Source organism: Suricata suricatta, chromosome 9 (assembly GCF_006229205.1).
Source record: "Suricata suricatta isolate VVHF042 chromosome 9, meerkat_22Aug2017_6uvM2_HiC, whole genome shotgun sequence".
Lineage (NCBI taxonomy): Eukaryota > Metazoa > Chordata > Mammalia > Carnivora > Herpestidae > Suricata > Suricata suricatta.
In genome coordinates this window covers 3,908,376-3,919,036 of record NC_043708.1, presented here as the reverse complement: position 1 = coordinate 3,919,036, position 10,661 = coordinate 3,908,376, and the positions used below count along the sequence as shown (strand labels likewise).

The 10,661-nt window shown below is 62.2% G+C and overlaps 2 protein-coding genes across 2 annotated transcripts in view; one reads left to right on the top strand and one right to left on the bottom strand.

Moving 5' to 3' along the window:
- Positions 1-657: 657 nt before the first annotated feature.
- Positions 658-3,600, top strand: LOC115301855 (WD repeat-containing protein 25-like). The gene is made up of 2 exons (XM_029951856.1): positions 658-2,474; positions 3,104-3,600. Exons 1-2 carry the CDS (start codon positions 2,265-2,267, stop codon positions 3,323-3,325), a joined length of 432 nt encoding a protein of 143 aa, XP_029807716.1. The 5' UTR covers positions 658-2,264; the 3' UTR covers positions 3,326-3,600.
- Positions 3,601-7,211: 3,611 nt separating this feature from the next.
- The window catches only part of BEGAIN (brain enriched guanylate kinase associated), a 35,453-nt gene continuing 32,003 nt past the window's right edge, over positions 7,212-10,661 (bottom strand). The window contains exons 9-10 of the mRNA XM_029950893.1: positions 10,132-10,270; positions 7,212-7,502 (exon numbers count right to left, since the gene is read on the bottom strand). Of these exons, the coding sequence (XP_029806753.1) occupies positions 7,212-7,502; positions 10,132-10,270 (430 nt within the window). The remainder of the gene's footprint in view (positions 7,503-10,131; positions 10,271-10,661) is intronic.

The window sequence follows — 10,661 nt, the reverse complement described above, 5'->3', positions numbered from 1 at the left end:
TCACCGCCACCACCACCATCACCACTGTCACCGCCACCATCACCATCACCACCACCACCACCACCACATCATCACTGTCATCACCACCATTGCGGGGGACCAGCCCACACACCCCAGTTGAAAGGTCCCGAGTAGGGGGTTGGTGTCAGCGCAATATCTATAGGAAAGAAGACAGACAACGACAGACAAGACGACGTGAATGGTGGAAAAGCCTCACTCTACTTAGATGGCCAGGGTCTTACATACCATGGGTGATTACATCGTTTTTTTAATGGTTACATAGTTCAAGGTCTTTGAAGTGAAGACATGCTCCGGAAAGGGTCATGCTTAACAGGACTGGTGTAAATAACAGGAATTATCAAGTCATTGCAGGAGAGGGATTCTCTAATAATAGTCTGGCTCCAAGCAAAGATGAGCCTGAAGAATTCTGAGGATATTTACATTCTTAAGACCCCTCATCAGTTATGCATGGGCAAGATGCTCATCCTTTAATAGGCAAATCTTTTGGAAGAGGATTGCATTTACTCCCAACAGCAGACAAAGAGCTAGAAAGCAGAGTAAGGGGAGGGCTGGCATCACGAACTGACCCAAGTTGATTCAAAGCCTAAAAGTATATGCCTCTTTACAAAATCACAGACAGGATGAATAGAAGCCACATGTGCGGCCCAGGAAGCCAAATGTTGTTTCACGGTCTCTCGACTTGTTCCACAACTTCCCAAATAGTTCTCCTGCACCCTGGAGGCAGAGCCGTCAATGGTCACTTATATAGATTCTCCTGTGCCCCGGAGGCCTAGCCATCAATGGTCGCTATGCGGGAGGTTTCTTGGCCTACTGGGCACCAACACACCATCATTACCGTCATCACTGTCACCACCACCACCGTCACCATCACCTTTTAAGATTTCAGATAAGCCATAGCTAATCTCTTTGGTGCTCCCTCCACCGAATTTGAAAAGATCTATTAGGTGTACATATGTACCCCCCCCCCCCCCCCCCCCCCCCTGCATTTCCTTTCCCGGAGGGCTGTGAGCGGCCCTGAGCACCCCAGCCTCCAGGCCTTCCCGGCAGGCTTCCGGTGCAGCCCGCTGGGAAGCACGAGCCCTGGGAGGGGCTGCACGGGTGCGTCTGGCTGCCGGGGCAGAACGGACACACAAGTGAGCTGCACGAGAGGGCCACGGGGCAGGCCGCCAGCCCCCCTACAAACAAGCCACTCACTTTCTGAGTGGGGAGCAGGCGCTCTGCTCGCGGAGCATGCTGGGAAACTCCCAGGTCAGCGTGGCCTCCGGGCCTCTGATGGAGGCTGCAGCTGAATTCCAGCTGCCCCGCTTGGCTCCCTGAGTTTGGGCTCTTGTACACAGAGTGGCCTCAGGACAACACTTAGAATAACGGAAGGACAGATGCAGTTGGGAAGGGGTCTGTAGGGCGTTTCCATGTGAGGCAGCCCGTCCGACAGTGACAGCTCCTTGCCTTGTGCTGTGAACCCTTTTTTCCTGCCTCTACCTTCTCCCCTGGCCGTGCACCCCTCAGCTAGGGTGCACGCGGCTGCCAGGGAGCCCGGGACAGGGCTGCCCCGGAAGCTTGCTGGGGAGGCGGGAGACGGGCGCGCAGACTTGCTTCCTGTCGCTGTGTGGCCAAGTACCAGACTTGGTGGCCTAAAAACAAACACGTTCTCTGTTCTGGAGCCCAGACATCTATGATGAGTCTCCCCGGGCAGAAATCAGGGTGTTGTCAGGGTACACACTTCTGGAGGCTCTCGGGCGAGTCTGCCCTTCTCCCTCAGGCTGGCACCTTCGGGTCCCTGCCACCTGCTCTGTGAGGGCGCTCTCCTGCTGGGACACGTGGCTTAGGGCGCTGACAGGGCACCATATCCCCACTTCATGATGCTAATTCAATTCTGTCTGCAAAGACAAGCCCTCCGCGTTTTTGCCACAGAAGGTGACACCCACAGGTCCCAGCAGGCCACTACATGGGAGTCATGGGGGCCATTTCCCCATCTGCCTCGAGGGCCATGAACCAAGGGGTGCCAGGAAGGGCAGGAAAACAGATTACCCCACAGAGCCTCCAGAAGGAGCACAGCGTGGCTGACATCCCTGATTTCAGCCCAGTGAAACCCGTGTCAGGCGCCTGACCGCCAGGACGCTAAGGGAATAAATGTGAGCAGTCTGAAGCCACTACATTTGTGGCATTTTGTTCAGCAGCCACAGGAACCTGGTGTAGACCTGTGAGCCCGGGGCCGGGGTGGGGCCCGAGACTCCAGGAGCACGATGCTGGGGGGCCGGGGGGATGGAAGACCAGCTGGAGCTTCTTCCAGCCTCCTGTGGCCCGTTTCTCAGGAGAGGTACACCTGCCCGAGCCTCGCCCTGCACCCGCGGGAGCCGGTGTTCCTGGCCCAGACCAACGGCAACTACCTGGCCCTCTTCTCCGCCGTGCGGCCGTACCGGATGAGCAGACGGCGGCGCTACGAGGGGCACGAGGTACCCTGTCCTTCCCCTGCCCCCCATCCCCGTTCCTTGGGGCTCCGGCCTCAGAGGCTCCCGCCAGGCAGAGTCAGCTGGGGACGTGGGGCCCCAGAGCGCACACACCCTCCTTCCAGGAGGTTTCTGTGTTCTGTTTCCTAGGCAACCACGTGCCGTGGGGCTGGGTGGTCACCAAAGGCCCTGGGCCACACCAGGCCCGGCCTCCCGTCCCCAGGACCCTGGCCTCCCGTCTCCAGGCGGCGGGCAGGAAAGGTTTTCCCAGCCGTGTTAGCTCGCAGGGGCATGTCCTGGGGGTGAGGGCGGGCGGACAGGAGGGAACGGGTGGGGCCGCCTCTGCGTCCGTCCCCTTCCCCGCTGCGGCCCCCCTCACGGGGGCAGAAGGGGCGGGTGAATCGGTGGCTGTTGGCCAGGCCAGGCACCATCTGCTGCGCTACGGCCTTGGGAGACAAGATCCATGCTGGGACCCCGGCCTTCTGGAAGGAGCTTGGCCTTGGCTTTGGGGGTGCTGGGGGCCCTGCTCTGAGCCTCAGGCCGCTCCTCTGTGGAACGGACACAAGGACTCTGGCTCGCAGCGGCCCAGAGGGGCGGCCGTGTGGCCGGCTCACCCTGTGTGTTGGCCTCCGCAGGTGGAAGGCTACTCGGTGGGCTGCGAGTGCTCCCCGGACGGCGACCTGCTGGTGACGGGCAGCGCCGACGGCCGGGTCCTGCTCTACAGCTTCCGCACCGCCAGCCGGGCGCGCACGCTGCAGGGGCACGCACAGGCCTGCGTCGGCACCACCTTCCATCCTGTGCTGCCCTCAGTCCTCGCCACCTGCTCCTGGGAGGGCGACATTAAGATCTGGCACTGAGCCTCCTGGTGCAGAGCCTTCCGGATCCCCGCCAGGCCGCAGACTCCCATTCGTCCTGGGGGCGGAGGTGGGGTGGGTGGGCGATGTGAGTAACCACTGAGGCCGCCTCTGTGAGCAGAGCTGGGTAGAAGGGGTCTCCACCACCCTCTGAGCCTGTTTCCTCATCTGTAAAATGGGGACGGAGATGTGTTTGCCTCAGGACTGTGAGGGCTGCGTTCGGTGGAAGACCTGGCAGGTTGCTGCTGATGCTCAATAAACATGAGTGTTTTGCTGTTTCTTAGCGTATTTCAGTGACAAATGTGCTGCTGGCTGCGTCGCACCTTCCCAGTCCCGGGCCCTCTGGGGCCGAGACAGAGACCAGTGGCAGCTTGAGATGGGGCAGGCCCCCTCTGCTGATCCTGACGACGGAGTCCCCGGGGCCCGGACGCCTGGGGGACCTCGGGGGCCCTGGCTCTCAGGCCTGCCCTCAGGAGCTCCGTGCTCCAGTGCAACAGTCCCCACCTGTGCCTAGGGCCCAGGCTCCCTCCCTATCCCCACCAGCATGGCCCAGCTGCCTGGAGGCAGCGTGCACTGCCCCAGGGAAGGAGGGCAGTTCCTGAGGACCCTGCCCAGTCGGCTGGGCAGGTCTGTAGCTCTAGCAGCAGACCCCACCAGGGGGGCCGAGGGGCCTCTCCAGGAGCCCAAGGATCCCCTGAGGGTGAGGAACTGGCAGGTATCACAGCTTAGGGAAGGGGTGTCCCCGTGGCCTTGGAAGGTTTCCTGGCAGAGGCAGCCAGTGAGCTGGTGAGGCGGGCACCTCAGCAGAGGGCTCAGTGAGGAGGTGCAGAGGCCTGAGGACGGGGCCGGGGGTGCTCAGCTTTGTCCCGCCTGGGCCGGCTCTGCTGTCGGCACAGCTGAGACCTCCGGAGTCCCCTGTCCGCTCTGAGCCTCCGCCTCCCGTCCTAAAGTGGTGTCAGAACCCCCAGCCTGCAGACTTGCTGCGCGGCTCCAAGGAGCTCACGTCTGTGCCGGTATCGGCACCCCAGGGGTCCCCTTCCCTGGAAGGGAGTCTGGAGCTTGCCGGGGGGCTGGTGTGTAAATATGTGTATTTCAGGTGTCTAACTTGTCAGGGGGGTCCGTGAATCGGGCGTTCCGGGCAGAGGGAAGGGCCCTGCAACGGCCCTGAGGTAGGGTTGATCCTGAGGTCCGACTCCTTTTCTAGCCTTCCTCCCTGACCCCACTGCCCCGCCCTGCATTCATGCAGACCCCCACCCCCGCAGGCAGTGGGTGCTGAGTGGGTGCCACACCTGCTGTGCCTGAACTGGGGTTGGGGGGCTGGGGCTGAGAGTGGGGCAGGCCTGGGGAGCTCACCGTCTTCAGGGGGTGAAAGACGTGCACTCCCAGGCTCATGCAGGACACAGGGTCCCTGTGACTGCTGCAGGCAGGGTGTGGGGGAGCTCAGGTGGCGAGCGCCTTCTCTCTTTAGGCTCAGGAATGGCTGGTCTGGTGATAAGAGACAATCACAGGCTGTCCCCTGCAGACGTGGAAACCCCACTGGGCACCGTCCCTGACCTGAGCAGAGCAGTGCGGGGAGCGGAGGCGGGTCATATGTCTGTCCGGGTCCTTGTGCAGGTGACGGACGCCCCTCCCTCACCCCTCGTGTGGCTGCCTGCCGAGCCTCCCGCCCACCCCCTACATGGGTTCCCCTGCTCAGTGCGGGAACCCCAGTGATCTTAGAAGCCTGCCTCCATCACTTCCTCTGTGAAATGAAGCCTTCCCATATCACCCTCGTCCCTGATGGGCTAACGGCTCCCTCCACTGTGCTCCCACGGCTTGGTGTCTCAGGGCCTTTGCTGCCACTGCCCCCTCTGCTGGGTCACTGCTTCCCCCAGTGCCCCCCATCTCCCTGCCTTTCTCCTGCTGTGGGCCTTCAGGGAGCCTCCCGGACCTCTGTGTCTAACGTGCTCAGTCATTCTCGGCTCTCTCCCCACAACACGGGGTTCCGCTGCCTGCTCCCTGCTGCGGCCCTGGCCCCCAGCCCACAGTGGGCATCCTGTTGGCAGGACCCGGGCTTTGGGGTCAGACGGATGTAGACTTAAACCCCCCCATCACCTTCCATCGTGTGGCTGCAGGCGGGTGCTGCCGCCCGGTGCCTCGGTTTCCCCTTCAGTGAAAGGAGAATGAGTGGTACCCAGCCCGTGAGGATCAATGAGGCTGGGTCTGGAGAGCTCTAGGCAGGGTCTGTATGCAGTAGGCGCTCAGGAATCGGCAGCGGGGAGCATCAGCATCGGTCATCATATTCCTGTCAGTGTCCATCCACCACCTGATGCAGGGGTGGAGCCAGTTTAGACCCGAGGCTGCGGTTTGGCCACATTCTCAGATGTGGTCACAGCGCCCCGAGGACCGCCGAGCCCCTCTCCCGCCCTCTGCGCCTTGGCCGGGCCTGGTCCCCTCCCCTTGCAGGAGCCCCAGCAAGAGGCCGTCTCCTGCCTCTTTTCCCACTTGACAAGGGTCAGGGAAGGACTCTGATTGGCTGGTTTCTGTCACACGCCCACTGGGACCAGGGGTCCTTGGCCAGGCATAGCTCTCACTACGGGGCTGGCAGGACCTCTGCAAGCGTGTTCCCAAGGGTGCGTCTCCCCAGATCCAGCCCGAATGGGCCCTCCGCACGCACCTGTCAGATGAGCGTGTGACGGATGAATGACTCAGGACACAGGCCTGAGGTGAGGCCGTACTTGTCTGCGGTGCAGGTGGACCTGGCGTGGGGGGTTGGCTTTCCCACAGCGCCTCTCCTCTGCCTGTGTCCCCCCACCGCCCACTGTCCAGCCCCTGGGCCCGGAGCCCAAATGTCCTCCTTTCCAGCGAGGCCTCAACTGGGCGCTTTTCTGCCTTCTGAGGGAGATTCAGCGCGTGGTCTTCTGGCTGCTTCCCCCACTGTGGTACATAACAATACCACTTTGGTTTCAGTGTTTGTTTATTTTGAGAGAGAGAGCGCGTGAGAGAGAGCAGGGGAGGGGCAGAGAGAGAAGGGGAAAATCCCAACCAGGCTCCATGATGGCAGTGCAGAGCCCGACGCGGGGCTCAAACTCGTGAACCGTGAGATCATGACCTGAGCCGATGCCGACAGTGGGACACTTAGCCGCCTGAGCCACCTGGGCGCCTCTATCACTAGGCCACTGTCCCGCAGCTGCACCGCCCTGTGGGGCTTAGGGCCAGGAGACCGGCTCGGGCCCCAAGCCCATCACTCACTTGCTTGGGATGTCGTCGGCGGGCGCTCTGCCTCTCTGAGCCTCAGTTTCCTCATCTGTAAAGTGGGCCTGGAGGAACAAGCAGCGATGCAGAGGAAAGGGCCTGCAGGCTGCTCCCCTCCCAGCTTCCCCACCCGCATCTCTGAGAAGTCGGTTTCTCTGACCCTGCTGGAGCAGGGGCACGTCCAGGGCGCCCCCCCCCCAGGGCTGTTCCTCAGTGCTCCCCTCTGGGGACTTGACCCCTCACCTCTGCACCCTGCAGGTGCCGGCTGGCTACCAGCCCCTCCCGTGTAGGTTTTCAGCAGGAAGATCGGCAGGCGCGCTCCGTGCCTTTATCTGTTCCCTCTTCCTCCCGCTCTTTTCCCCAGAGCGCCCTTAAAGGCTCCCTCTGACCCTGTGCAAGGTGGTGGGGAGTTCGTCATCTGCACCTTCAGAATAAGGGAGCTCGATTTAGCAAATGCGGAATGGGAATGGGAATGGAAACGGAGTGTGGGCTGGCCCCGCCCCCCGCCCTCCGGCTCGGCGCCTACCTGCACCCTCACCTACAGATCTGAGCTGCAGATCTGAAGCCTTCGTGGGAGAAGAACGGTTTTATTCTGGGGTGCCAGCTCGAGGCCACGACGTGCCAGCGCGAAGCCCCCCCAACCCCCTCCCCCCTGCTAGGTGGCCCGACCCACTGTCCAGCTGAGGACTGCGGCTCGGAGGACTGAGTCGAAGTCCGCGCTCTCCCCCACGGTCCACTGCCCACTGTCGAGAGAACCCCTGGGAATCCCATCAGCGTCCCGAGGCTCCAGAAGGGGAGAGTGGCCCAAGGGCACATGGCCAGCGAGAGCGGCAGAGCCCGGCCCTGGCTGTGGGTGGGGCAGTGTGCTGGAATTGGTGGGGGGTGGGGGGTGCCCAGTGGGGGCCTCACTGAGGATGCAGTGGGACTCAGTGCAGGGGGAGGGGGACTGCCGGAGGGGGGAGCCCCACACTGAGGCCTGGCCGGCTGCCCGGGGACGTGGGGCTAAGGAAGTAGAGGGCGAGACCTCACCACGACCCAGAAGTTCCCATCTAGCAGAACATCCATCCATCGACGTGCAGAGGGAAGCTGGTGGCCCCCAGGCCAGCCCCTCAGGGCGGTGCATGGCCGCACTGAGCCATTTCCTTAATCCCACAGCTCTCACCGTCTGTGCCTTTGTCCAGAATGCCTGATGGACTCCTATTGGTCCTTCAGCACCCAGCACCAGCCTCCCCCTGGCCGCTTGCTTTCTTCCTCCCCGAGCAGTGGGGACCTTTGCTTCTCTGAATGGCCCTCAAGCCCAGTGCCACGCCATCTGCCTCCCCTCAGCCGCTGACCCCTCGTGGGCAGAGCAAGGTCCCTGTGGCCAGCACCACTGGCCCCGTTACCAGGAAGAGTGGGGGAAGCACCGAGTCCCCACCTGGGGGTCCTGAGAGAGGCCCCGGCCAGAGCCAGCGCTAAGTCCAGGGGGATCTGGGCAGGAGCCAAGTTTTCCCAGCTCAGCCCCCACAGGTGGTTTGGGACCGCTCTACACAGCATCCCCTGCCGGCCCCGACTCAGGGCAGCGTCAGCCTGACTCTGTTACTCAAAGTCCTGTGATGGCATTCTAGACACCCCACCCCTACAGGCCAGGTCAGCCTGTCCTTGTAGGCTCTCTGGCTCTGAGGCCAGGGAAGTCACTGTCCTCGCCCAGCCCTGAGCAGGGCCCTCTGGGAACCAGAGCCCCGGCTGTGGCTGGCCTTGGGGGCCATGGCAGGACAGCGCTGAGAGACCTGGAGGCCCCTGTGGGGGCTGCAGGCTCTGAGGTGATGGTGAGGGGGCCCTCGGCCCAGGAACCCCCAGCCCCACTGCCCAGGGCCGAGCACTTCTGAGTCCGTAGACTCCCCAAGGAGCTGGAACCCAGGCACGGCCCTTATCACTTAGAGGTGGGAACGCCGAGGCCAGAAAGAGGCATGGCACGCGGGGCTGACTGGGCTCGGGGTCCCCTGGGAACACCTCTGAGTGGCTGCTGGGTGCGGGGGGCCATGTGCGGCTCCCTGCACCCTCCCCGTCGCCCCCCAGCTCCTTCAGGGGTGCTTCCTATCCGTGCACAAGGAAACTGGGCCCCAGACGGGAGCCGACTCCTGAGCCTCTCATAGTCTCCCTGGCTCGAGACTGCTTCTGGGGGCACGTCTCCTGGGAGAGCACTTGGGCTGGCCCTGGGCTCCCCTGCAGAGGCAGGTCAAGTGCGGGGATGCTGGGAGCCCCTGCCGATGCCCACCCTCCTTCGGGTCGCCTGGCAAGAGGCAGACCCACCCCCGTTTACACGGAGCTGGGCGGCCCAGGGAATGTCACAGCCCGCACCCAGACCCGGGAGTGGCCGGGGAAGGGCCCCCAGCCCTGGAAAAGGCAGACAAAGCCCCGTGAGGGGCGGCCCCCACCCTCGGCCTTGCGGAACCCCACAGGTAGATTCTCAAGGACGTGGATGAGCTCGCATCCGAGATCAGCAGGTGCGTGAGGAAATGAGGCGGCGAGGGCAGGAATGAAGAGAGAATGTGTGATGGAAGGAGCAGACCCAGCCGGAACCAGGTTTGCCCACACACTTAGGAAATAAAAGGCAAGTTGGAAAATAATCTCCAGGGAGTTGGAAACTGTTGACAGAGCAGTGTAGATTTGTAAAACAACACAACATCCAGGAACAGAAAAATTAAAAGAACGAAAACTCAAAACCCAGTGGCTGTGTTTGGCGGCACGCGGACAAAGCAGAGAGAAGTTAGTGAAACAGAAGACAGATCCCTCGGGCTGAGCTGGGGGTGGGGCGGGGGGGAGCCCAGATGCGGGCCCCACAGCAGGGAGGGCAGCACGATGACAGCATGCAGTGAGAGGGGCTGCTGGGGGTCTGAGGCAGCCCCTGGAGGAGTGAGGAAAGAAACAAAAAGTTGAGAATTCTCCAGAAATGATGAAATACACCAACCCATGGATACAAGACTCCCTGTGAATTCTGAAGAAGGATCAATCCACAGCCAGACACACGTCGAGGGGCTGCAGAGAACCAAAGGGAAGATCTTGGGCGGCCAGAGAGCAGGAGGGCAGAGTACCATCAAAGTGCAGCCCCCCCGTGGGTGGGCGGGCATCCCCACACCCGGAGAACGGGCAAGGCGTCTTCATCTCCATGTGCTGGGAAAAGAGAACCCCTCCCCCCGCCGGCTACTGCCCTCTCCAGTGGGAACACCCTTTAAAATGGGGCAAAACACAGACATTCAGAGGGAAGGGAAGGGACCCCTTGCCGCGCCGCACCAAAGCAAGTTCCAGGGGTCTCCAGGCAGAAGCCAAGTCTGAGACGCAGGAAAGGACAAGGGGGCAGAATGGCCTGGCAGAGTGGACAGGGACGTCCTAGAAAGGGCCACAGGAGCGCCTGGTGGGCCGAGCTGGGGAGCACCCAGGTGCTGCACAGGACGCTGGGGCGGGCGGGGAGAATGGGGGGGGCACCCAGGGCCACTCGTCCCCGGGGTCAAAAGACAGCAGGGAGGAATAAACCACCTGAGGCCACGTTCTTTCCACGGATGTCTTTTATTAATGAACGAAAGCACAGCACTAACCGAGACAGGGCATGCATTGCAGACAGCGGGGGAGCAAGCCACAGGGGCTGGGGGTCCGAGGGCCTCATTACATCTGAGGTAGAGCGAGGTGGTGCTGGGGAGCGGGACGCTGGGGGACGAGCACCGGCCCCACTCGGGACTACGACCACGGGAGAGCTGGGGCGGTGTGGCGGTCACACGGCGAAAACAGTTTAGAAACACTGAACATCCCTCCACCCGTTCCGCCTCCCCTCTTTGGGCTCCCTGGCCCCTGGCCCGCTCGGGTGTCTCCGCTGGACACCTTCCTTCCCTCCCAGGGGCAGGCCCGCTGTCCTCCCCCGAAAAATAAAGGAGCTTTGTGTTGAAAACGCCAAGGCTGCCGTCCAGGGAGCTGGAGGCCAAGTGCGTTAAGAAAGACCCTTTTTCTCTATAAAAATATTTTCACTTTATAAAAGGGGGGGATGCTCATCTCAGGTGGTGAAGGATGTGGGTATGTGAAAATCATTCCACCGTGGCGGGGCTGGGGGGACGGGATGGCGTGGGGCGGGGCC

What these genes read in the sequence shown, in the direction of transcription:
- LOC115301855 (XM_029951856.1), top strand. Translation starts at nt 2,265, where the DNA reads ATGCTGGGGGGCCGGGGGGATGGAAGACCAGCTGGAGCTTCTTCCAGC. An exon ending in GGCGCTACGAGGGGCACGAG is followed by an intron (nt 2,475 to 3,103) that starts GTACCCTGTCCT and finishes TGGCCTCCGCAG; the next exon opens with GTGGAAGGCTACTCGGTGGG.